General features: G+C 42.2%; 1 protein-coding gene across 6 annotated transcripts in view; it reads left to right on the top strand.

The window, feature by feature from the left end:
• PRKG1 (protein kinase cGMP-dependent 1) overlaps window positions 1-26,727 on the top strand; it is a 1,023,509-nt gene that overhangs the window by 811,459 nt on the left and 185,323 nt on the right. For all 6 annotated transcript variants that reach the window (XM_075935047.1, XM_075935052.1, XM_075935048.1 and 3 more), the window contains 2 exons: window positions 9,990-10,067; window positions 14,669-14,763. In XM_075935047.1, coding sequence (XP_075791162.1) covers window positions 9,990-10,067; window positions 14,669-14,763 — 173 coding nt within the window. The remainder of the gene's footprint in view (window positions 1-9,989; window positions 10,068-14,668; window positions 14,764-26,727) is intronic.

Here is a 26,727-nt window from a genome sequence, read left to right as displayed (position 1 = left end):
CTAATATCTGAGCCGACACCGAAAGATCTCATGTCAGAAAGTGATGTGCTTGGAGCTAGGCCCCTTCCTGCAGGAGCACATATGTCCTCGGAGGGAGTCTCACTACCCCCACATCCTGGGGACAAGCAGGGCATGTGAAGATCCTGGACAGGCCAGGATCCTGCAGGCAGGAGAGGGGAGACAGGGCTGCTTGGCTTCCCTGCATGCTGGGCACATGCTGGGTAGGGCGGTGGCAGCTCCCCTCAGGGAGAAGACTTCTGACCCTGCCCACTGGAGGGTGGTGGGGGAGATATGTGTGAGTGGCAGAGCCTGCTTGCCGGGGAGGGTCCACTTCCTCCCCTTCCTGTAAGCTCCCCTTGCAGGGGCTCAGTGTCCTCTGCCTCTCTGCACTTGCCTGGGAGTGCGTGCTGTCCTAAGATAGCAGGCATGCCGATGTGGCATGCACGGCACTGCTATGTGTGTGTGTCCAGGACTCCAGCCTCTTTAGTGGTGATTTGTGGTGGGAGGGTTTCTCACCTCAGAGTCTTGAATAAAGTAGGCCTCTCCAGAAACCCTGGGAGCAGAAGCACAAGGGTTTTCTGAGGCAGCGTCATTGCAGCTGTCTGTTCCAGACTGGTGCTCCACATGAACCCATATGCACAGGTTCCTGTGCAATGCCCAAGCCAAGAAGGTCAAGTGAGGAGTGCACAACCCCTCGCTGCCCACTGCCTCCTCCTGTGTGTGTCTAGGGAAAGAAATAGAGCTTACCTGATGGGCCTTCCCCAGCTTTGTCTGATCCTGGGTGACATCCTGGGAGGGTGATACCGGCTCCAGAGACTGTCTGAGCTCCTAGCTTGCAGGCATCATGGTATCAATGGCCTGGTCCTCTTCCTCCTTAATAAGCATCTCTTGCCCAGAGTCCACAACAAGTGGGGGTGGAAGGGACTGACCTCTCTCCCAGGATGAAGTGGAGCTGGTAAAAGTAGGGGGAGGTCTGGGGTACCATCCCTGAGCAGGAGCTGTGCTCCCTGGCCTTGGTATAGACCTGCCTGACTTCCTTTACTTCCATGCGCACCTGCTCTTGGGTGCGCATGTGGCCCCTCTGGTCCAGGCTGTCAGCCATTCTGTGCCTGGTGCAGAGATCCTGGAAGTTTTCCTTGTCTCCCCAGATCTCAATGAGATCCAGGATCTCTGCACCAGTCCAGGATGGGGCCCGCCTTCTCTGCCCCCGGGGGCAGGGGCTTGGGAGCGGCCTGTAGCTGTGCTGGCAGCCAGGAGGGACTCAGGTAGCATGAAGGGATCTGCCATGGCAGCAGCAAAGGCAGAGCTGGGCGCTTCTATGTGGCAAGGTGCTTGCATGGCTCTCATTGTGCCACAAACTGTTTCCCCTGAGGTTGCAGCTTTAAGGTCTGCAGGGGAAACAGAACTATAGAGTTCTCATGAGTGTGGACAGAGTGACCACCAGGGCAGCTGTGAGAATCCCTGGAGACCTCTTATTTCAAAATAACCTCAGCTGCCCCACTATTTCGAAATAATCAGCCACTATATCAGGGGCTTGTTTAACTGCACATCCACTAATGTGATCTATGCCATCAAATGCCAACAATGCCCCTCTGCCATGTATATTGGCCAAACTGGACAGTCTCTACGGAAAAGAATTAATGGACTCAAATTAGATATCCAAAAAGGCAACACACAGAAACCTGTTGGAGAACACTTTAACCTTGAACTCATTAATGGATCTCAAAGTCACCGTGTTGTTTCAGGCCAATTCCACAAGCCAGATACACAGGGAAGGGTTGGAACTTAACTTCATTTACAAGTTTGATTCCTATCAGAAATGAATGAATAAAAACACACTACCTTCCACATCCTAATGACTTAACCAACCAAACAGTGGGTACTTAAAGAGGTACAAATTGTTCTTACCAGCTTCTTGTAACTTGAACAATCTAATTCACTTTTTTTCCCTCTTTTTTTTTCTTTTCTCCCCTCCTCTCTCCCTCTTGCTCTCCCCTAGCCTTTCCTTATTTATTCTTGGATCTGGACTTTTAATACTCTAGTCATCTGAAGAGTGAGTTCTGCTCACGAAAGCTCGTGATACCATCTACATGTTTTGTTAGTCTTTAAGGTGCTGTTAGACTGTAAGGTGTTTTTTAAGTTTTTCTAGTTATAGACTAACTTGGCTACCCATCTGAAGTATTTCAAAATAGGCATTATTCCTCCTAAAATGAAGGTTACAGAATCCGGAATAAAACGCTTGTTATTTTGAAATAATGTGCTTGCTGTGTAAACACTCACTTAGTTATTTAAAAATAATGCGAGTTATTTAGAAATAATGCTACTGTGTAGATGTGCCCTTAAACTCCAATCCCAAGGGTTAAAGGCCCGTTCTTCAGGGCATAGTTTCAAAAGCCTGGGTTGTTGTTGTTTTTTTCACATAACTATAGTTGTGGAATCCACATTTAACCCAGAGATTCTTCCACTCAATATTGATTGCCCCAGATGTCTGTTTGTCTGGCACACCTTAATATAATGTCTTGAATGCCTTACACTTTCCAGGACTATATCTCTAACAATAGGGTTCAAGGAATGGATACTACAGTACTTAAAATAACCCCCCCTAACATTATAGGAATAATTCAAAGCAGCTGAAAACCTCATTCTCTGGAGACTTTAATGGCTATTTTCATTGTACATAAAGGGAAACTTTAAAAAAAATCAAAATAATGAGCAAACTAAATGGTCACTTTATTAGGAAGAAATGTATTGTCTACAGTTCCTGTTTCTTCATCTGTATATATTTGAACACATGGCTTTTGTTCCTGGTGTGTATTGGGGATGTAAAACCCTGTTCAATTGGTTCATTAGTTAAACATATTGTTTAACCAGTTAATCAATTAATGGGAAGGTGTTGCCTGCAAGAGTGAGTCTCAGGTCACTGGGTTCTCAAAGTACAAAAAAATCTACACAGGTATCTGTCAAACACAAGCAGTTTATTTCCTGACAGCTATCAGTTGTGCCCTTTAACTAAAAGAACAACATGATAGGAAAAGCAGCATTCCTTACATCCCTTCTGCTAGCTGGGGAACCCCGTTTTGGCTGTGGATAAAGTGGGAGACTGTCTTAGTTTCCGAGGTGCCGGTACCCAAAGCCCATAGGTGAGGTCCAAATTGCTCTGCTCTGGTGCAGCTTTAAATATTGTCTCTCTACCTTGTTTGTGGCAGTTTGGAAATTTCCAGGGGTTTCTCATTGCCTGTTACAGTATGGCTCACCTGTACCGCTTGTCCTTTGACTTTGTTTACATGATCAGTACATTTAAGTAAACAAAATTGTTATGTTCCTGCCATTATCTACAATTCGTTCTTGCTACAATGGTGTATGTTCCTAGAGGCTTACTTCTGGCTCATCGGCAGTAGGGGAAGGGTGGGGGGGGGGGAATGTTAAGGGGGGAGGAATGCAGGCCTTACCACCCCTATACTTCACATGTACAGGCTGCATCTAGACTGGCAAGTTTTTCCACAAAAGCAGCTGCTTTTGCATAAAAACTTGTCAGCTGTCTACACTGGCCGCTTGATTTCATGCAAAAGCACTGACGTTCTACTGTCCGAAATCAGTGCTTCTTGCGCAAATGCTTTGACGTTCCTGTTTGGGCAAAAGCCCTTTTCTGGAAATGTTTTTGCGCAAGAGATCCAGTGTAGACAGCTAAAAACTGTTTTGCGCAAAAAAGCCCCGATGGCGAAAATGGCAATCGGGGCTTTCTTGCGCAAAACCGCGTCTAGATTGGCATGGACTCTTATCCGCAAAAAGTGCTTTTTCGGAAAAGCATCCGTGCCAATCTAGATGCTCTTTTCTGCAAATGGTTTTAACGGAAAAACTTTTCCGTTAAAAGCAGTTGCGGAAAATCATGCCAGTCTAGACATAGCCACAGAGTTCTTCTGCAATTTACCCCTACAGGAGGGGAGGTGGGAGAGGTCACTCCCCTCCCCTTCCCATCTCTGAGCTGGCGAATCCCCCACTGTCACAGACTCCAGACTGGTCAGAGCAGCCACTGCCTGTGGCGGATCATCACAGGGCTATAGCAGCTCCCTGGCAGGTGGGGAACTGCTCCATCCCCCAGTTAACCTTAACAGATAAGCCTCACCCATTGAGGTTGGGGCTTACCAGTTAACTGGTTAACCAGTTAAATATTCACATCCATAGTGTGCATGCAGCTCTTGCTCAGGATCCGAACCTTTTAACCAGCAGTGTCCATTAAGATGAAGCTTGCATCCGATGTGCATCATGCTACCTATTCCAGTGGCATAAAGGGCAGAGTGACCCTAACCATCATCATTCAGTTCCTTTTTATCACCCAGAACAATGAAGCTGCTCAGTGCCAGCGTCCTCTTAGTCTCTGTAGACTCTCAGGCTGTGTCTACACTGGCATCCTTTTCCGTAAAAGGGATGCTAATGGGACACTTCGGAATTTCAAATTCTGCGGGGGATTTAAATATCCCCCGCGGCATTTGCATGAACATGGCTGCTGCTTTTTTCCAGCTCGGGGTTTTGCCGGAGAAAAGCACCAGTCTAGACGGGATCTTGCAGAAAATGAGCCCTTTTCTGGAAGATCCTTTATTCCTACTTGAAAGGGATCTTCCGGAAAAGGGCTTATTTTCTGCAAGATTCCGTCTAGACTGGCGCTTTTCTCCGGCAAAACCCCAAGCCGGAAAAAAGCGGCAGCCATGTTCATGCAAATGCTGCGGGGGATATTTAAATCTCCCACGGCATTTGCAATTCTGACTGGTCTCATTAGCATCCCTTTTCCGGAAAGGGGTGCCAATGTAGACACAGCCTCATTGTATAGCTGTTAGTGTAGTTACTATACTTTCTTTTATTTCTTATTTTTTGTTTTGCGTGTGTATGTGTAGACCACACATAAAGGCTGATAGTGTTAAGTTCTGTTAGCTAGCTGTCCCAGTACTGGGGCAATCATTCCTACTGAATCAAAACATCCAGTTGTTCATCATGTGTCTTGACAATCCCTATGAATGATGGACACTCCCCTTAAATGTTGAACACTTCAAGTTCCCACCATCCCATCTATGCAGTCTGTAAATATTTTTCAAAGCACACATAGAAAGCCAGCAAAGGTGCATTTAAAATTGGAAAAGTTCATGAGGAGCATCTGACTCTGAAATTCTCCTAAGGGAAGAAGCTCCTGTTCCTTCTTCAAACTTCACTTATTTCAAAGGATTCTGAGTATTGAAGGAACTTAGTGACACTTAAACCCACTTTATACTCCTTGTCTGGACTTAAACCTATTTTATATCCCTTGTCTGAAGGTAGAGTATGACAGTATGTAATGGCATACATTACCTTTATGAACATTAAATTTAATTTGCCATTTTGTTGCCCAATCGCTTAGTTTCGTGAGATCTTTTTGAAGCTCTTCATAGTCTGCTTTAGTCTTAAGTATCTTGAGTAGTTTGGGCTCTTTCTCCTAGATTCTGTAGAGCACTCTGAGTCACTGGATTTCCTAGAGTTAGGACTGGTCAGGCACATAGTAAACAGAGGTGGAGAGTGAGTATTCACACACTGGGTGGGAGAAGTGTTAAGTGAATGCATATCTATCTCTTTTTGGACCTCATGGAGATTATATGGGAAATAAATAAATCCTGGAGTTGATCCTCCAAACTTTTAGTCATACAAGTAATTCTTGATCTCACAAGCAGTTCCATTTGTCAGTGGGACTAGCTCAGGAATAAATGTTGTTTGCATGACTAAGGGTTTGCAGAAATTGGCCCATGTTGTTAAAGAGCTGTTGTTAAATATTTATATACTATGTTCTGTTTTAATAACATTTTAAAATTAATGTTCTGATTAATCTGTGTCTTGAATTATTCTCCCGCCTAGAAGATATACCTTAATTCAGCATTTCCCAAACTATGGTCCACGGCCCAGTACCGGGACGCAGGAAAAAAAATACCGGGCCTCGGCATGGTTGCTGGGGTGTTCTGGGCTCCCGGAGTGCCCGTGTGGTTCCGGGTCCTCCAGGCCCTTGACCAGCCTGGGCATAACCTGCAGCCCGATGTTCCGGCTCCCGGCAGAGGTGTAGCTAGGGGAGGTCAGGAGAGGGGAGAGAACCGGCCACTGGAAGCAGCACTGACAGGGGAATTGGGGTGGACTTTGGAGATTTGGGGTGGGGGGCAGCCAGCGGAAGCAGAGGTAGCCGGGTGGCAGGGGGCTGGCCGTGAAATTGGGAGGAGGAGTAGGGGAGAAGCAGCTCCCGGAAGCAGGGCTTGCCTGGGGCATCGGAGCTGGCCAGGAGAGATTGGGGGGGCGGGCAGAAGCAGGGCTGCCGGGGAGCGCAAGGTTGGGGTTAGGGAGCTGGCCAGGGAAGATGTGGGGGTGGGGGGAAAGAGAAGCGGCAGCCGGAAGCAGGGCTGGTGGACGCAGGCAGTGGGGCTGACCAAGGGAGATTGGGAGAAGAAGCGGGGGAGAACTGGCTGTCCGGGAGGGGGTTGGGGGAAGTGGGGCTGGCCAGAGGGGGAGCGGGACTGACCCGGCCATACGTAGCTCTCGGGGCGCTCCCCCACCCCCTGCAAAGCCTGAATGAGTCTGGCCTGGGGATTCTATTGTGCCCCCACCCCCATCCCCTTGAGTAGTTGCGAACTGTCTGGCTGGTAGACACACTCATGCAGCCTGAGCACATTTACCAGCCAGGCAGTTCCAAACTACAAACTGATACAGCTAATAATAATAAAACGTACCTAATAAGAAAATACCAGACCATGTTATATGTCTGGTATTTTCTCAGTTTGTTTTTTATGTGTTTATATTTTTAGGCTGCAAAAAACAGTACTGAAAAAAAAGGGTTCCAACTAAAGTAAAAAGTTTGGGAAACCCTGTTCTAACCAGCTTTCTGTCTGTCTTACAGTCCATTTATCCAATCCATATTCTTTAACTTGATGGCAAGAATATTCTGGGTGACCATATCAAAAACTTTGCTAAAGCTGGCACTGGGGGCTTTGGGAGGACCAGAAACAACTTATTTGAATATTCATCATTTGATTAATGAACATGCAAATAAACGTTACGGTTCTCCAAAAGTTCGTGAATGGATTTACTGGTCCCCATGTATGAAAGTTTGGGAATCGCTGCCTTAATCTCCTAAACAACACTCCGTTTTCATATTATATAAGAGGGTGAATTAGCTCTCTTTACCACCTTGGATATGCCCTCTGAAAAGTGCAGTTGTTGATATACTGCTCCTGTCCAATTTCTCTATCTAACTGCAGTGTAAATAAGGAGTAAGGCAGTGTCTGAAAAATGAAAAACTTAGTTCTAAGACTGACTGGTGCTGACTCTCTTTGTGGTCTTGGACAAGGCAGATAATCATAATGCTTCAATTTTCCAACCATAAAATGTGGATATTAATGCTTATTTACATGTCTTGTTCTGCTGTTTTGTGGATTGTTTATTTAATGTGTGTAGTAGTCTTGGAAGATAAAAATAATTGTATAAATGCTAAATGTTTGTTTATTTTAAAGGACCCCTTTCCAAATAGACTGGCTCTAAACATTTTACTAGAGAGCATCTCTTAAAAATTAGTGAATAAGGTCCTTTAGAGCAAGTCCAGAAAAATAACAATCCTAGAAGAAGTCTCAGTCAGTTAAGTGTTTGTCAGACTTCTACGATGAGCTGTGATACACTCTGAATATCAAGAAGAGGTTGAACAGATGACAGAGAACATAAAAACTGAGATTTGTTGACAATGAGGGGATAAAAGAGGAAGCAGGGAGAGACATGCAGTTAAAGGTATATGATCAATAGTTGAAGGATTAGCGGCAGGTAGAAGGATCATAAAAAATAGGAAGCATTAGAATTAAATGCAATTGTTCAGTGCCCTCAGTATTACTAGAATTTCACCTGAGCATTGCTCAGCATAGAGAGATTTATTTGAAGCAGGTAAAAAACTCTTTTAGAAAAAATCAGTCATGTGTAGATGTTTTGTGATTGTTCATCCCAGTCACTTTTACCAACACCTTTCAAAGGCCAAGGAAAGGTCATATCTCTCTTGTCATTTTTGTTTTCAGTCTTTCTGTTCATAGATTTAATAGGGATCCAGTGCACCAGTTATATTGTGAAGAATAGTTTTCCAGAAAGAAGTTCTGGAAACTCTTTGGCCAACATTTCAGTGACTAATGATATTCCTGATTTGAGGAATCAGCAAAGCGTTAGATTTTCAGAGAATAGTGCTCCAAGCTTTCTACAGTTGGGCCCCTACAAAGGTCTCAAGTTGTTCATGCAAATCTTCATGCATTCTCAAGTCATTCTTGTGTCAGGATCTGGTAGATCCTGAGCTTGTTCTTGCAGAGTCTCATGGATTCCTCTTAAACATTGTTGTTCTTCCAACTTTTCTACATGGGGCACAAAAAGTGTTCCGCTCCCAAATTCAGAGGCTCACGGTAGACTTGCCAGAAGCCATAGCCTTATACACAGATTCCAAAATAATACTTTCATGGATTTTCCCTTCCTGAAGAGTCATGAGAATTATTTAACAATGGTGACTGACTGTAAACTAATGCCATTTTTATTGTATTTTTCCTTTAGATTGTAAAGAATATTCAGACACTGCATTACCTACTGATGCTCAAATTTTCAGTTTCCTCTAGCTTTTGTATCAGGATCCATCAATGCACATTGCACAAACCTCTGCAGACTCAAACTAATTGCTTTTTAGGAATAAATATCTTTGTTAATTGAGTTACTGTTTAATTAAGCATGCATATTTGCCTGTCCCACTAGAGATATTTTATTTTACATTTATTAGCTTTTAAATTAAGCACTTTTTCTCAGCTATCTTCAGTATTTTACCTGAAGCCTTTTTCATGGTAGAGTGTTGTCATCTGAGTACAAAAGAGACCAAAAAGACTGAAGGTGAAAATGACAGATCAACAAACTGCTTTGGGGGAAAATAAGGATCTTTCCAAGCCTCAGCCCATTTAGAAGGTTCAGATCAATTCCTTCATCTTGAGTTAAGTCATTCCCACCCAAGCTTCTGCTGATATACTACTTTGAGAACATAGAAGATCTGACAGTCTTGACTGGGAATTGCAGTGTTCAAACAACACATTCATTACAACTTACTTGTTTCAAAGGGTCATACCACAATTTGGGGAAGCACAAGAGATCTGAATATAGCAATCAGTATTACATTCACCACAAAAGCTTAATAAGGCCACCATCATTTATTTAACCTGAGGGAAATTAGGTCAGAATTTTAGGTAGGATGCTGTCACTTGACATGACCGCATTTGCCTGTTATTGATATCTGTAGTTAATTTGTGCTGCTGATGCCCAACACCTCTGAAAATTGTGTCAGTTATCCAATCAAATATGGATTTAGGAACTTAGTTTGGAACATACTGGCTTTTATTGGTCTAAATTCACCCCAATATTATTACAGTGATTGGTGTAACACAAGGAATTTCCTTTAGCCCACATTTAGATTTCACTCCAATTGGATAGGATGGAATATTAGCAGTGATTTTTTTCTATAAACTAGGGTCAACAAATCCAGACTAATAATTAAACTGATTTAAAGTAACAACTTCTAAATAAAGCCACTGATAAAATAAAATGAACACCACAAAACACAAATAAAAATATTTGGAAAGGACAACTGTTACAAGCAGTTTAGTACCATAGCTTAAGATTATACTTGATGCTCTGCTGAAAAATTCTTGTGTTTTGTTCAGTTATGATACTTGGATTGAGGGCCTAAGGATAAGGCATCCAGACAAAAACTAGCACTAACAAAATAATAAGAAAAATGGGTAGGATAAATGATTTATTTTCCACTGTTATATTTCTTGGCGTAGGATAATTTTTAACTCATGACAGATGTCAGGCTTGGATAAAACATATTCAACCTTCCTGCCTCCTCCTGCCTTATCTTGTGAAACTGCTGGACTGCAAACTGAATGACAATCTGATTCCTTTTGTTCTTGTTAATTTTCCTGCAGACACACTATGAAAATGGAGAGTACATTATCAGGCAAGGTGCCCGAGGGGACACTTTCTTTATAATCAGCAAAGGAAAGGTAAGTTGTTGTTACTCCTTTCAAAGCAAATGTCATATTCAATGATGGTGTAACTCTGGGAATGCAGTGCCAATCAATTCTTTTCTTGCAGGGCAACAAACATTACAACATTTCACATTTAATTAAACTTCTTGATAGTGTCAGGAGGGGAGAATGACCTAAAGAAAAAGAATTCACACACACACACACCAAAGACAGATCTCACACACTGTTTTACACCTACTAACAATGAACACTTTTTGGTTCATGAAATCAATTGTTAAGTCATCTTGGTTGCATGATCAGCTAGCTCAAGACTTTCTTTGCAAGCATTTCAAGAAGAGACATAACCTAAGACTGCCAACATGGGTGCCCTTTATGTTGGTAGGACTTGTGGGGATATATGCCTTCTAAGAATGAAACATAACTGCTATTGAGTTACATTTAGTCAGTATGAAGTTGGACTAGATTTTGATGGGAAATATATGTTTTAATCTCTTGCTCTAAATATTATTATTATGTTTTAGTATTGCCATAGCCCCTGTATATTTACACTATAGATGGATGGAACAAATAAACCCTGACCAAAAACTTATCTGTGTTAAGATTTAAATTATGGGGACCCCAGAACTGCTATACTGTCTTTCTGAACTAAAATAAAATATACCATCTTTCCATTGAAAATTTACTAAATTTGGTGCTTGGTTTGATGCTAAACCTCTAGTTAGCAAGCTACAAGGGAGGGGAGGCATGCTTTTAATCTCTTTGTTTATCTTCAAAATCTTGGTAGCTTTAGACAAAGGATGGGAAATAATTTTTAAAAGGGGGTTACTTCAAAAATTTCTAAAGTGGCCCTGGTCTGCCCTGTGAGGGGAGGGGTCTTGGGTGCAATGGGCGGGGCCAAGATAAGTCTTGTGCTCCCTTGCCCATAGGCCTTGATTGGCTTGGGGGTGGGGAAGTGCATGAAGTCTTTGCCCCCCACCACCTAGAGAGAATTGCCAGCCATTTTAAAACAGCTGTCAGTTCCATGTAGGCAACGCAGCGGGAGGAGACTTTGCGTGCTCCCTCTTCTCCCAGGACTAAATTGGCCTGGGGATGATGGAGAGGCCAGGTGGTCACAAGCCAGATCCACTGTTTTTTTTTATCCTTTGAAAATTCCATATTATTTAGTGTTAAGCTAGACAAATATGCTGCTCCTTGCCATAGTAGGTTGCAGATGTTCAAGAGAATACACTGATTTCCCACTGCAAAAAATACGTACATACTGAAAAAACAGATAAAACTAAACAGAGGGACAAATTAATTGGATGGATTAATCCCAAACTTTGATTTAAAGTTCTCCTATTTGCATAAAGTCACAGGTTAATGCAAGTGTTGTTACCTTTTATAATAAAACAACAAAAAACAAACCCCAAACCCTGGACATTTGATATGGGAAGAGTGTTGTTTAGTTAGTGCTGATGTGACTGACACACATTCTGGTATGTCTTCTGAGAGAGCATGTGACAGTTCCATTCTAAAGCTATCTTGCTCATCCCGACTGTCTCTGAAACCAATATGTATCAAACAATTTAAGTCAAATGTTCATTAAAAGGAGGAAAAAACAGTGTGTATTTTCTTTGTGAATAAGTCTGTCACTGGTGGAGAAAATTATGTGATATGCATGTATGCATTATGAGTGCTCAGAAAGTTCCTTCATCTTATCCTCCCACTCCTTTTCCTGGTTTTCTCCCACCATATCCCTCATGATACTCTCATGCCTGGGGTAACTGGTATCCCTATGGGGTTGCCAACTTTCTCACATAAAACCAAGTACCCTTCGTCTGATCTGTACCGCTCCATCCCATCTCTTCTCTCAGGAGATTCCCACTCTCTGGGTCCCCCATTCACTCCCCTTCCTCTGTTGCTCACTCTCCTCACCCTCCTTCACTCACTCATTTTTACCAGGCTGGGGCAGGGGGCTGGGGCATAAGAAGGGATGAGAACTCTGGCTGAGGATACAGGATCTGGGGTAAGGCCACAAGTAAGGAGTACAGGATGTGGGAAGGGGCTCTGGGTTGAGGTACTGGGTTAGGATGTGAGAGGCGTGTAGGGTCTGAGGTAAAGCTATGGATTAGGGACTTGGGGGTTTGGGGCTGAAGCTGAGTGATTTAAAGGGTTAGAGGGGATCAGGGTTGGAGTGTAAGGAGGGCCTCAGTGATGTAGGTTTTGGGTGGCACTTACCTCAAACAGCTCCCAGAAGCAGCAGCACATCCTCCTTCCAGCTCCTATTCAATGGTTTCCAGCCAATGGGAGCTGCAGAGCAGGCACTTGGGGCAAGAACAGTATGCGGCACCCCATGGTAGCCCCTACATATAGGAGCCAGAGAGGGACCCTGCTTTAGTCCCACTGCATTGCTGTTTTGACTTTTAACAACCTGTTCAGCAGTTCTGAGAAGTGCCTCCAGGCATTCAAGTTGAAAATTAGAGACCTGACATCCCTGGTGAAGGATTCTCTGAAGAAGAAAACCATGACACACAAGATCCCCACATGAGCATTCCTCTCCAGACACAGTCTGACATGCTGACCTAATCTGTGTCATCCTTTACTCAAAGCAGGCTGCACTCCATCCTCTGTACTCAGAATGACATGGATACTGTGTGCATGTGTAACCACCACAAGGTGGATTTGAATCTGGGATTTCTGGAACTTAGTACAGGAGTATCTGCCTCTGAGCTAGAAGCCAGCTGGCTCTCAGTCCATGCTGTAGAGGTCTTTTGTTCTTTTCTGTTGCTGTGGTCTAGGTGCCACTGCATGGGACAGTGAACCACACCAGGTGTGTGAGTTACACGTGTCCACCCCATATTACCCCAAATACTCCATATTTCCTGAAAGGACTCTGGTGGAAGATGATGGATAGCAGAAACTGAAGATCAGTAAATTTAATAAATGCTTTTGGCAAGTATACAAAATCTCTGCTGTGTATGGGAACAATGCCATGACAACAACACAGCACAGGCCTGAGTTCCGAGAACTCCGTGCCAGAGCCCGGGCACTAAAACAGTTAAATAAAATAGATTAGAGTATGCCTGGACCTTTTACAAATGTGGTCACATACCATCTCAAACTGAACTCTGCACCAGATAGTTAAAAAACCAAACAAGGATCTGACTCCAGCCCCACATACCTGGGCATGTACATGCTCCATGCAATTATTGGGCTTATATATTATCAGAGATCATTAGTTGTAAAGTGCTTTCCAATTTCTGATTTTCATATAGTTCAGTGTGTCCAGCAGTGAAATTTTGAGCAGCAAAACCTGGTTTAGCTGATCAAGAAGGGTCCTAAAATCCCTTAATCCTGGCAACCTACCTTCTTTCAAAAATTACTCCTTTGGTCTCCCAGGGTATATCTACACTGCAATTAGAAGCCTGAGGCTGTCCTATACCAGCTGGGACCAGTTTGCAGGGCTTGAGCTAAGGGGCTGTTTAATTGCAGTCTAGATGTTCAGGCAGAGGCTGGAGCCCTGCTGCCAGGACGCTGCAAGGTGAATAAATTGTTTACTATCAATAGTTTGCACTCTTCTACTCACCACATGCTGATCGTCTGGCACTGGTCAGTGCTCGGTCAATACAGTGAGATCATGTGCCATGCTGTGCTGCTGCATGCCATTTTCCTGTAAAAATCAATGTCACAAATTTAACAGGTGCATCATTGATGTCATATTATCTGGTGATTAATGGGTATCATCACTTTAAACTGGGTGGTAGCCCTATAATCCCTTGGCATTTCTTTCCTAGGAGGCACAGAGGCTCACAAAGAAATAGATTAAAACATAAAAAGGCTTCCTTTACTTGCTCAGTTTTTTGTCATCTGCTACAAACAGTTCTATTTGATCTGTTACACTTTCCCTGCTACCCTCATCTGATCTTTGATGAGTCACTGAAAAAGTGTATTGTAGGCAGAGTGCTCAGTAATGATTCAACACTACTATGTTGAGCTTCTGTAAGAGAAAGGAGAAAGCAGAGGGAATGTTTTGGGAGTTTTAGGGGGTTTTCACCATGATGTCAAACTAGAAAGTTTTCCAAATCCCCCAACACCGAACTAAATTAAATTATGTGAAATCCCAAATTGCTATGTGAATTTGCATGTGCAAAACCTGAGATTTCCACAAAATGCAAGAATGATTTGCAAATTTGATCTAAGGGTGAAATGTTGCCATTTTCTCTTCCCACTAAATTTCTTGCACTGGATCTTGCACTTTGACCAACATTCTTTCTTACTCTGCTCATTTTAAAGTATTATTCAGAGTTAACTCTCGTTAAATCTAGAAGAAAGATCCCAAGAATAGGATGGATGAAGAAAGTCACCAACAAGAAATTATATAGGAAGATTCAGCCAAAAGAGAACCTACTGCAGAAGTTTATACAATGGAAGTTACAGCTATTCAGGCATATCTGCAGAATGAATGACGAGCAAAAAGTTAAGACCCTGGTATTCGGCATAATGGATGGTCTGAATAGGAGAAGCAGACCCCCCAGAGCATTAACTGAAATCACCATGAGATGACTCATACATCCTGAAAATAGTAGGCTTTATTAGTAAAATCTTGAGGTTTTGTTTTGTGTGTTTCTTTTCCACAGGTAAATGTTACTCGTGAAGATTCTCCCAGTGAAGAGCCAATTTTTCTCCGCACTTTAGGGAAAGGAGATTGGTTTGGAGAAAAAGCACTTCAAGGGTAAGTACTACAAATTATATAGTTATTTGACTGTTATTCATGGCACATAAGGATTCTGAAATAGCTGGACTCTTGCAGCTAGAACTGAATGTTAACGAATATTTTCAGTCGTTATCGTAGAGGCACTGGTAGCCAGTCTGTAGTTAACATTGCATTGGAATTTGGCCTTAAATTGATTTAAAAAAATCCCTGTTTTGTATTTAAGTACCTGAAACTAAACCTCAGTTTGCTAACATAAATGAATAGTCATTTATTCCTGAAATGTGGCCTCTTTGACCAGGCAATTTGAGTCGGATACGCTTTTCTTATTTTTTAAACATTTCCCAACTTGTGGTACATGTTAAACCTCTGAAATCTGGCACTCTGTAGACTGACAACATGTGTGGTCCAGCAGGAACATGGATGTTGCTCAATCAGAGAACCTCAATGGCTGGGAGCAGGGGCTGGCTGGCAGGGAGGGAGGGGGCACAACCACAGGGGGTGGCCAGGAGCCCAGTCAGAGCCAAGAGTGCAGCCGGGCTAGAATCTGCACCTGGGTGAGCTGGCAGGAGGGCCAGTGCCTGAGAGCCCTGGCCAGCATCAGAAGCAACAGCTGAGCTGGCTGGAAGGGGGCCAGTGGCCAGGACCTCCAGGAAGTGCAGCTGGGCTGGCAACAGGAGGGGGCCAGCAGCTGGGAGAAGAGCCAGGCCAGCAGCAGGGTTGACCAGTGGCAGGGAATGCTTCTGGACTGAAGCAAACCCAATGGCTGGAGCAGATGGCCAGGAGTGAGTCTGATGGTCTGTAAGGGAGCCTCAGAGGAGGGATAGGGTTGGGGAGGGCAACTAGCACAGGAGCATTTACCTCGCCTGGTCCAGCAAACTCCTTGATTCAGGACCACTAAGTTCCAAGGGTACTGGACCAGGGAGGTCCATCCTGTATATTTCATGTGTTGAGTGAGCACATACATAACAGCTGATTGCCTGTTCTTTTACTCTTATGTGGTGGTGTACACACATGAGCAAACAAAACATTTTTAAAGTGTTTTGTTTGGGGTTTATAACTATGCTTGGGACGAACTTAAAAAAGTGAATAATAATAATTCACCATACATAGATGCTTTTTGAATTAAAGTATACACCTACCTGAGATACCACAGGTCCAGTTTACTAGTAAACTCAATAAGGGTACGTCTAGACTACAGGGTTTTGTCGACAGAAGTTTTGTCGACAGTATCTGTCGACAAAACTTCTGTCGACAAAGAGCGTCTAGACACATTCAGTTCTGATGACTAAACAAGCTGCTTTGTCGACAAAACACTGTAGTCTAGACACAACCCTACATGCAATAACACCTTCTGTCGACAGAACTCTGTCGACAGAAGGTGTTATGCCTCGTAAAATGAGGTTTACCAGCATCGACAAAACTGCTGAGTTCTGTCGACGTTATGTCGACAGAACTCAGCGGTAGTGTAGACGCAGGTATAGTTTTGTCGACAAAAGTCCACTTTTGTCGACAAAACTCAGTAGTCTAGACACACCCTAATTCTGTATCTGGATTAACTTTGATACTTGGAAAGCATATCCGTGGATCAAAAAATAGCTGACAAATGTTAATATGTATAATAAATATTTAGATACTGGTGTTGTTTACAATGAAGGATGTGTTTCTATGTCTCTGTGAAACATCTCTGTGAATATGAGTTTAATATAAATAGATATAGACAGGCATTACATATAATATTCAGTAGATAAGAAAATACAGTACATAGTGTCATTTGATATTTTTCACCTCTCTAGCCATTAAAGATAATATATTAAAGCTTTCCTTGTCATTTCTAGTGACACCCATTGACTTCATTGGAAATTGTTCAACATTCAATGCTGTGAAAAATTATCCCACAGTCATAATGTGTTAAAAAATTTTTTTTTTAAATAAAGGCGAGGCTCACATGTAATTTCCTGTGCATTTTATCCAGTTACAACTAATGGCAATAGGGATTATTTTACTGTTTCAGCAGTGCTGCAGAGTTGCAATATTCATTATGCTTACTGCTGCATAAAAGGAATTTGGATAACAAGTATTTGATAGGATACCATAGAAATACTTATGGAGTACGTCTAGACTACAGGTTTTTGTCGACACTGAGCATCCAGACTACATCCAGTTCTGTCAACAAAGCAAGTTGCTTTGTTGACACGAGAGAGTAAACACAAAGGACAGTGTAGATGCAATAACGCCTTCCGTCGAAAAAACTGTCAATAAAAGGTGTTATTCCTCGAAGAATGAGGTTAACCACCATCGACAAAACTGCTGAGTTCTGTCGAGGTTATGTCGATAGAACTCGGCAGTAGTGTAGATGCAGGTATAGTTTTGTTGACAAAAATCCACTTTTGTCAACAAAACCTGGTAGTCTAGACACACCCATGTTGATGTGCAAGTTCTGTGATGACATGCGCGATCATATTTTTCTAATCAGTACACAATATGATTTATCCCATTCACAATAACAGAAACAAAACTAGTCAGAAAATTACCGTAGCAAAATTTATCGGAATAATAGTTACATTTCCCAACACTTTTGCCTTTTAGTTTCTTGTCTGAGATGACAATATATTCTTTTGAACTAGAAATAGTCACTGTAAATTAATTTTTGCTGTATTTCACACTTTCAAACATGGTCAAAAATTAATTTATATTGATAATTTCTAGCAACAGGCAGGTGGCAGAGCTCATCTTCATAGTCTAGCAGGAAACAAAAATAATTGCATGCAGTTTCATGGCCAATGTCTATTGCACTGAAACAGTTCTATAGTAGCTTATACATTCTGTTGTGCTCTTTTTGTCCCATGCCAATGGGAAATAACAGCAGCTGAATTCTAGCATTTTCCAAAACTATGAGATACAAGGGATTCTGATTTGTAGTTTATACCCTATCACAACTCAATAAATAGCTCTGGGGTGAATGCCCTGAGCAGAACCATAACTAGGCCCTTTAGCCGCTGGAGCGAGCAAGCATATTTTGCACCCATCACTGGAGGGGATAGGAGCACATAGGTCATGTCCCTACCCCTAGTCTTTTGGTTGATCTTCCCCAACCAGAGACGCTGGTTGGCCCACTGAGGTGTGTCAGAGTGTGCAGGTGATGCTCCCCCATCAATTCCAGTCTCCTAGGTTCACCTGTTTGAGGCACACAAGCTGCTTTGTGGTTGCCCTACTTTCAACTATTTCCTAGGGCAATTTTGGTCAGATCTTGCATCCCTCAACCCTGGGGTGTTGGGTCCTGCCCTGCACTCATCCCACAATTGCAACTCTTGTGCTATGAAGCTGTGTAGGCTTGTGTCTCCACTCCAGGCATTGCAACCTCTTGGGTTGCAGCACCACTCAGTCTACAGTCCACTCAGGGGGTATGTCTACACTACCACCCTAGTTCGAACTAGAGTGGTTAATGTAGGCACCCAAAGTTGCAAATGAAGCCCGGGATTTGAATTTCCCGGGGTTCATTTGCATATTGCCGGGCACCGCCATTTTTAAAGCCCCGCTAGTTCGGACTCCGTGCCCACGGCTACACGCGGCACGGACTAGGTAGTTCGGACTAGGCTTCCTATTCCGAACTACCGGTACACCTCGTTCCACGAGGAGTAACGGTAGTTCGGAATAGGAAGCCTAATCCGAACTACCTAGTCCGTGTCGCGTGTAGCCGCGGGCACGGAGTCCGAACTAGTAAGGCTTTAAAAATGGCGGTGCCCGGCAATATGCAAATGAAGCCTGGGAAATTCAAATCCCGGGCTTCATTTGCAACTTCAGTTGCCTACATTAACCACCCTAGTTCGAACTAGTGTGGTAGTATAGACATACCCAGGGTTAGCTCTGCCTCACTTATTGGACCAAAAGTGAGGCTGTGACATGACTTAGGGGTGGCAGTGCCATTCACTCAACTTTGGCCTATCCAGACTCCTGTTGTCGTGATGGCTGGGCCAAACTTGAATGCCACTGGAACCCCAGAGGTTGCAGTATATGGAGCAGGTTAGGCCTATAGGTGCTGCTATGTGACCCTTTGAAACATTTTGGTTCTCGCCTTCTGGTTGAGAAACCTTCACTAGTGTTCTCCTTTCAGACATTCAGCATCAGTGCTTCTAGAATACAATGCTCATTAAACCCCTCTTCCTTGTTCCCCCTATTTCCCTGCCTCCTGAAAGCTTCAAAATGTTATTTCACTGAAGCTGTTGGCTCTTATTGACTCAGGATTGAAAAAGTCACTTCCAGTCTCTCATCTGCCATGTGGCAATATAATAGTCTGCCAGGTAATTAATAACCACTGACAGCTGGCACAGAACCGAGACAGTCCATTTTTGTAATTCTCAGCCAATTGAACAAATATCATTATTCCATAAACTATGTGAGTACAGTATAACAGCCTATTACAATTAACACCTTTGGATGAAAATATCCAATTGTATTCGTTCATTTTGCTGATCTGTCATTTTTTATTATTAACTGTGATCCCTAAATTAGGGCTTGTTTAACCACTTTTGACATCATTAGCACATTTTTATGATGTTCTTTTTTGGTGCTTACTAAATAATGCCCTTAAAATATATAACTTCATCCTTTAACTTCCACGTTTTTTTAAAAGGCTTGATGATAAATAGAGGAACAATGAAGAAAGAAAGACCATCTTTATTTTTAACATTCCAGTGAAATTGTGTAAAAGGAAATATTTTTCCATTTAAATCTTTGATGTAAGATGAAGGGAGAATTGTGAGGAGCTGAACTTCTCCTAAGTAGATCAGGAAAGACTTGCCACTCAATTTACTTAGCCAGGCATTTTAAGACTGACAGACTTTCCCCATTTCTGAAATTTCCTATGTTGTGAGTTTTAGTTAAACTTTCAGTATTGCCAACTTGTATTTTTTCATATGAATCTCACAATATTTGAATGCTTTTATTATATATGTATGGGTGTGTCTAGACTATAGGGTTTTGTCGACAAAAGTGGACTTTTGTCGACAAAACTAAACCTGTGTCTACACTACCGCTGAATTCTGTCGACATAACATCTACAGAACTCAGCAGTTTTGTTGACGCTGGTAAACCTCATTTTACGAGGAATAACGCTTTTTGTTGACAGAGTTCTGTCGACAGAAGGCATTATTGCATCTAAACTGTCCTTTGCATCCACACTGTTATGTCGACAAAGCACCTTGCTTTGTCGACAGAACTAAATGTAGTCTACATGCTCTTTGTCAACAGAAGCTTTGTCGACAGTATCTGTCGACAAAACTTCTGTCAACAAAACCCTGTAGTCTATACGTACCCTATCTGTTTATTTGCATTATTTCAGTGATTGGAAGAGTGAGGATTGACTTGAAAAGGCCTTGAAAGTGAAACATGCACTGAAAGTTTGATGCAATAGAGAAGGGGGAACCAGTGGAAGGATTTAAATAGGAGTATGATATGGTCAAAGCAAGAGGGTAGGACAGTGATCTTTGAAGCAACATTCTGAGTGGATTTGAGGGGTGGGGGAAATTTCATTCGTCAAGACCAGAAAGCAGCATGTTGCAGTAATTGGGATGCAGGCTAATGAGTGCTTGAATATGAGTTTTAGCTGTGCAAGATGGATAGGAAAAGCCATATCTTAACAGATTTCATCAGAAAGAATTGGCAAGGTTTAGTCGGGGAAAGGTCCTAGTGAAAGTCAAAGTTTTGCCCTTTTCCAAAATGGCCGCAATTTCCAACAATGGAACTGAAGACACAGTTTATCCTTTGAAGGATGGATGCTAGATCTATTTAACCCTTTACTAGTAAATATCTCCCAATGTCCTGCTTAGTTATTTGACTACTATTCTTAAGATTATTTGTAATGTAACTTACGACTTCTGTGACCTCAAACATCTCTATAGCTTATTATTCATCAGTATACATAAGCAATTCACATTAATGTTAAGAGTATTTATATGTATGAGTTAACTGCAACCAGGTTTAGGTATATGGGTTACATAGGCATCAGTGATAAATCTCCTCTGTGATTGCCCAAAAACTTTTTAGTCCAAATTTCCAACCCCAGTTTAATTTACTCAGATCACTATGATCAAAATCTAGTCCTATTAATCTATATAGATGTAGGAACCTGTGTTTAAAAGGAGGATGAAATAGATGCATTGGCTTGGGAATTTGGAAATAAGGCTTGTTGAAATATTAATGCTTCCTTAGATCTCAAAGACACCGTAGAGTATCAAAACTTTAAGGTGTTTTTCAGGATTAATGTAAGAACCAATATATTCCCTAAAAGGTTTTCTGAACATCTAACAACTGAAAGGCCTATGACTAAAATCAATATGTGAAACATCAATAAGACATTAGAACTATTGACATTGACAGCACTATTGATTTTTTTGTATCCTTTTTTTAATGTAATGTTCCTGTTTGCTTCTGCTGTCGCCAGTATTATGAGTCAGCTGCCGGAATAGTGGTTATTTTCATTTTATCTGCTCACACATTATGAATGTTGCTGGGACTATTTCTTGAACTGAGCGTCACCATATTATAATTCTAATATTGTTTATATTCTGTCATTTCCATGTTCCTTACATAGCTGGAAAAGCCCCAAAAAGCAAGGCAGTTTGGTTGAGATAAGACTCAAAATATTTGGATGTCTATCCAAAACTTAAATGTATTCGTATCTTGTGAAACTGTCCCTCTCCAAAACTAACCAGATCCTTCTCCCAAGTTTACCTTTTCTACTCTTGCTAACCGATTCTTGTGGGGCATCCTTCCTGTCCCACTCTTCAGCTGAAATCCTTTCTTCCTGGAATCCCTTACTCTTAAGGGACTTTCCTTTCCGAAAGCCCTTACACACCTACCTGCCTACACTGATATCCTATATAACCCTTCAAGTGTTAGGTATGGTTAACTATCTAGTCTGGCATTGACATTTTTTAACTTCTTAGTGCTTAGAAAAGACCTAATTTGTACATTGGAATTGAGTTGCATACTATAGTATTCAAGTCCCTCTTCTAATTTGCATACCTCCCTGAATAATTAATTTAATACCTCCCATGTGACCTGAACATATCCCAGAAAGACAAAATGTAGAAGAGGAATGAAAAAATGAAAATAAAATTCAATAGTCTATTGAGATCAATCTCCCATTTAGCAATAGAAAGCAACTGTTCTCTCTTTAATGTTTGGTAAGTAAATTAATTTCCCCTTCATTTAACACACACAGAATTTGGGGGAGATAATACAAGAAATTGAGAGCTTATTACAAATCACCTGTAGGGAGAGATAATACATGTTTTAATTTACTAACTTAAATGTCATTTCTCTTGATCCCTGTTGTTCGTGAACAGATGTGTGTTGTAAAGCCATTTGAATGTCCTTGACTAAACTTAGCATTGAATATAAGTATGGTGTATCATGTGAGATGGATATTTTGATTGCATCGCACTGTGCCATCCATTAAAACCCTATCAACAGTTAACTTGTTAACATGATTATTTTAAATTTTGTGTATTTTTTATATTGTTTCTGGGATATTTTATTATAATTGGGTGTATACTAGTAGCCAGGAAGTAATAATCATGCAAGTGTGGGTGTGGCCAGCACTAGTCTGAGTTTAGACCAGGTTATTTGATTATATAGTGATAGAAATGTAGCCGTGTTAGTCTGGTGTAGCTGAAACAAAATACAGGACTATGTAGCACTTTAAAGACTAACAAGATGGTTTATTAGATGATGAGCTTTCAAGGGCTAGACCCACTTCCTCAGATCAAATAGTTCACTATTTGATCTGAGGAAGTGGGTCTGGCCCACGAAAGTTCATCATCTAATAAACCATCTTGTTAGTCTTTAAAGTGCTGCATAATCCTGTATTTTATTTGATTATATAGTTTGGTTTCTGGTTCTAGAAAGGAAAGGAAAGAACTAGCTCCCCTCCCCTTGTTTTTTCTACAGTGTATGCTGTATGGCATACTGGCTCTCTCCACTGGGTCATTCTATGCTACACTTTCCCTGGACTAAATATTGTCCTTACTTTCTGTTATTTTCAGTAAAAATGTTTTCTTCTGTCAATGTCTGTTATGAATTTAGGTGACTGGGAAAGTGCAGGAAGCACTCTTAGCTGACCAAGAATGAGAAATTTGATCACAGTGAAGAGTTATAATTGCCTATTATATTATGGAGATATGAGGTGGGGGTGAAGGAAGACTGTGAATCCTGGCCATTGAGCTGTATAAATTATTTTCCTGAATCCATTTGTTTCTTACACTATTGACAGTATCACTGGCAAGATTAACTTGTATTCTGTAGCTGTGACACTAAAAACGTGTTCTATTAGGCTGCTATCATACTGTTGAATTCATTTCTGGAGCTGTCTCCCTGTCTTTCTGAGCCACATTTGGCAATTGCAATAATCCTATTCTCAAAGGTAGTAGTTCTCAAACTCTGGGCTGTGAGGAGCTGGCTGGCCACTTTATATTAATTCTCTTTCTTCCCAGTTGTTAAATTAAATGAAAAGGCAGCCAAAAATTAATTAAACTTTGCATAATTTTGCTTTTCTATCTGAGCAATTACTACAATTGCCACAAGAGTGTCATACAATCATGAATGAGAAGGAGAATGGGGGACACAGTGCAACTGTAAGGAGTCCTCATGATTAAAAGTGGGAAGAAAGGTAATCCTGAATGGGAGAGCAGCTGTCCAGAGCGCAATTAATTTGTAAAGAATTCATCAAAATTTTGAAAATATTGGAGAACAATGTTGCTACAATAAATGGACAGTGTTGAGGATAATGCAATAGATACATTTCTCTGGCACACCACCCTTAAATATGTATAAAATCCATTTGGTCTATCATGCCAACTACTTCTTACTCTTAAGCCATCTAAAATAGTTTTTAGCCGTCGTCAATCTTTTTCCTATTACGTTCTCCACTTAAGATGTACCCTTAGAGACTCACAAAAATATATAGAATCATGAATGAAGTGGGTTTTACTCATAAAAGTTCATGATTCTATATATTTTTTTTGTTAGTCTCTAAGGTTGTGTCTAGACTACATGGCTCCATCAACGGAGTTTACCCAACTACATCAAAGTAGTTTTCCCGACATAGTCAATGAAGCTGGGATTTAAATAAACCCCGCTTCCTTAAAATAAAAATGGCCACTGCGCTCTGCCGACAATCAACTGATCCGGCACAGTATGGCAGTCTAGAAGCGGATCGGTCAACAAGGGGAGCCTTTGTTGACAGCTCCTGTAAACCTCGTTTCACGAGGCATAAAGGAGTGGTCGACAAAGGCTTCTCTTGTCGACTGAGCCGCATCTAGACTGCTGCACTTTGCCGGATCAGCTGATTGTCGGCACAGCGCAGTGGCCATTTTTATTTTAATGAAGCCGGGATTATTTAAATCCCCACTTCATTGACTATGTCGGGTAAACTACTTTACATGGCTCCGTCGATGGAGTCATGTAGTCTAGACACACCCTAAGGTTCCACAGGACTACTTATTGTTTTTAATGAATGTACAGTATACAATTAGTAAGATCACACTTTCAGAATTTATGTAGTAGATGATAAACTTTTTCTATAAGTATCAATTTTTTAGCTAGCTAGTCTACCAGTATTGAGATTATGGTAATTTTACTATGTATTGGAAAGTTCTGCTTGTATTGTCCAATGGTTTATTCTTGTTCCCAAGTAAATTATGAAATCTCTTGTAACCTTTGAATTTTGTATTCTCCCATTATTGCAAATTAATATTTGTAATTTAAATAGCATTACTCCACTCCCAATAATAATCCCTCCCTATTTGTATTCTATCAGAATGTAATCTGATGTTACATTTGGCTCATATTGGATTTTGCTCTTAACTTCTTCCATTCATTGCCTTATGTTCTCTATGCTGTGTGAAATTCTTGGGCAGACGATAGGTTTCTTAATTAAGGGTCTCAGCCAGAGCCTATTAAAGTCTAATGAAAAAACTCACACTGACTTCAATGGACTTTGGATCAAGCCCACTGTTATTTATGAACAGGAACTTTGGGTTTTGTTAATAAGAGGATAACTCAATTTGTAGTTCCTTTATTTAAGCTGCTATTGCAGTACCAAACATTGAACACAGTATGAAAAGAAAGGGGTCACAGGAACAGAGCAAGATTTATTGCTTGATTTTTCAGAATATCTTTCTATTAATCAATGTATCATTATTATGAGAGTTGTTCACATCTGAAGAGGATGAGAGAAATTCAAGAATGTGGTGAACACATTCTCTCCGAGGGTATGTCTACACTACCCCTCTAGTTCGAACTAGCGGGGGTAATGTAGTCATCCACAGTTACAAATGAAGCCCGGGATTTGAATTTCCCGGGTTTCATTTGCATGAAGCCGGCCGGTGCCATTTTTAAATGCCGGCTAGTTCGAACCCCGTGCCACACGGCTACACGTGGCATGGAGTAGCTAGTTCGGATTAGGCTTCTAATCCGAACTAGCTGTATTCCTCGTGGAACACACGAGGAGTACAGCTAGTTCGTGGAACACACGAGGAGTACAGCTAGTTCGTGGAACACACGAGGAGTACAGCTAGTTCGGATTAGAAGCCTAATCCGAACTAGCTACTCCGTGCCGCGTGTAGCCACGCAGCACAGGGTTCGAACTAGCCATTTTAAAATGGCACTGGCCATTCATGCAAATGAAGCCCGGGAAATTCAAATCCCGGGCTTCATTTGCAACTGCGGATGACTACATTACCTCCGCTAGTTCGAACTAGCAGGGTAGTGTAGACATACCCCCAAATAGATTATTTAGTGTGGCAGCATGTCTGCAGTAGACAGGCAGCTAAATTAATATTTTAAAGCAGAGGTGGAGCTTTTTTTGGGTTAGGGGCCACTGACCCACACAAAATCAGTCGGGGAACACACACAAGTGAGAAGTAAAAAACAAAACCAAACAAAAAAAATTCCCACTGATGTGTCCCCTGTGTGAGGAGAAAGACACTGCTCACATTTCCCTCCCACATTAGAGCTTGGGAGGGCCAGCCTTGTAGATTGTGTATGATCAAGACCTATGGTGCAGCAGTGTGGGGGGCTGGAGTGCCAGTGCAGGCTCCCTAATGCTGGAGGGCCCCATAACCTTGGGGGTGGATCCAGGCAAACCGGAGGCCACAGACGGCCCCTGGGTCTGAGGTTCCCAACCCTTGCTTTAATGTAAAGCTCATGTAATGCTTCAAATATTTACATATATTTTAGAAATATGCATCTGTCTGTCCATTTGTTTGTGATTCCGTTTGTTCCAGAACTCCTCCTAAACACTAAGAGGTAGGACCACCAAATTTGATATGCAGCTTCTTCTTATCCTAACTTAAAGCAAGGTCGTGGTTTGATTTCCATAGTACAAAAGGGAAGGGGCTGCTAGACGGGACAATTATACTGCAAAGTGACCACAGGGGAGCCACACTACTGTCCTCTCACCCCCAATCTGCCACTGGGGGGAGCCCAAGCCACTGTCCTCAGCCCCAGCATCAGATAAGGGGGCAGACAGCAAAGCCCCCATCTCTGTGGGTACTCTTGTCAGCCACTGCTGCTGGTCCACCATTGCTGCCCACCCAGCACTACATCTGGCCCCAAGAATTCTGCAGACCTGCTGCCTTCATCCCAGCATGACCCAAGGAGCTGCTGCCACAGAGAGTCCCCACCATCACAGCAGTGTGGCCCCAGGTGCTTTGGGCTGCTGCTGTCACCACCACACAATCACTGTCCTCATCATCACATGTAGTCCAGGTGAGCTCCTAAAGACCTCTGAGCCCTCTTCCCTGAACCCCCACCTCGTGCTCTGAATCCTGCACTCTACACCCCTGCCCTGAACCCCTCTGCAAACCCAAAGCCCTTCCCTAAGGCCTCCACCCCCTTCCCTGATTCCTGCACTCCCGTCCCCTGTTCTGGGCCCCCCCACTCACACACCTCCCAATCTCCTACATTTACTCCTGCACCCTC

This window comes from Pelodiscus sinensis, chromosome 8 (genome assembly GCF_049634645.1).
Source record: "Pelodiscus sinensis isolate JC-2024 chromosome 8, ASM4963464v1, whole genome shotgun sequence".
Taxonomy (NCBI): Eukaryota; Metazoa; Chordata; order Testudines; family Trionychidae; genus Pelodiscus; species Pelodiscus sinensis.
Note: the sequence above shows the minus strand (reverse complement) of the source record. Positions and strands in the feature narration are given on the sequence as shown.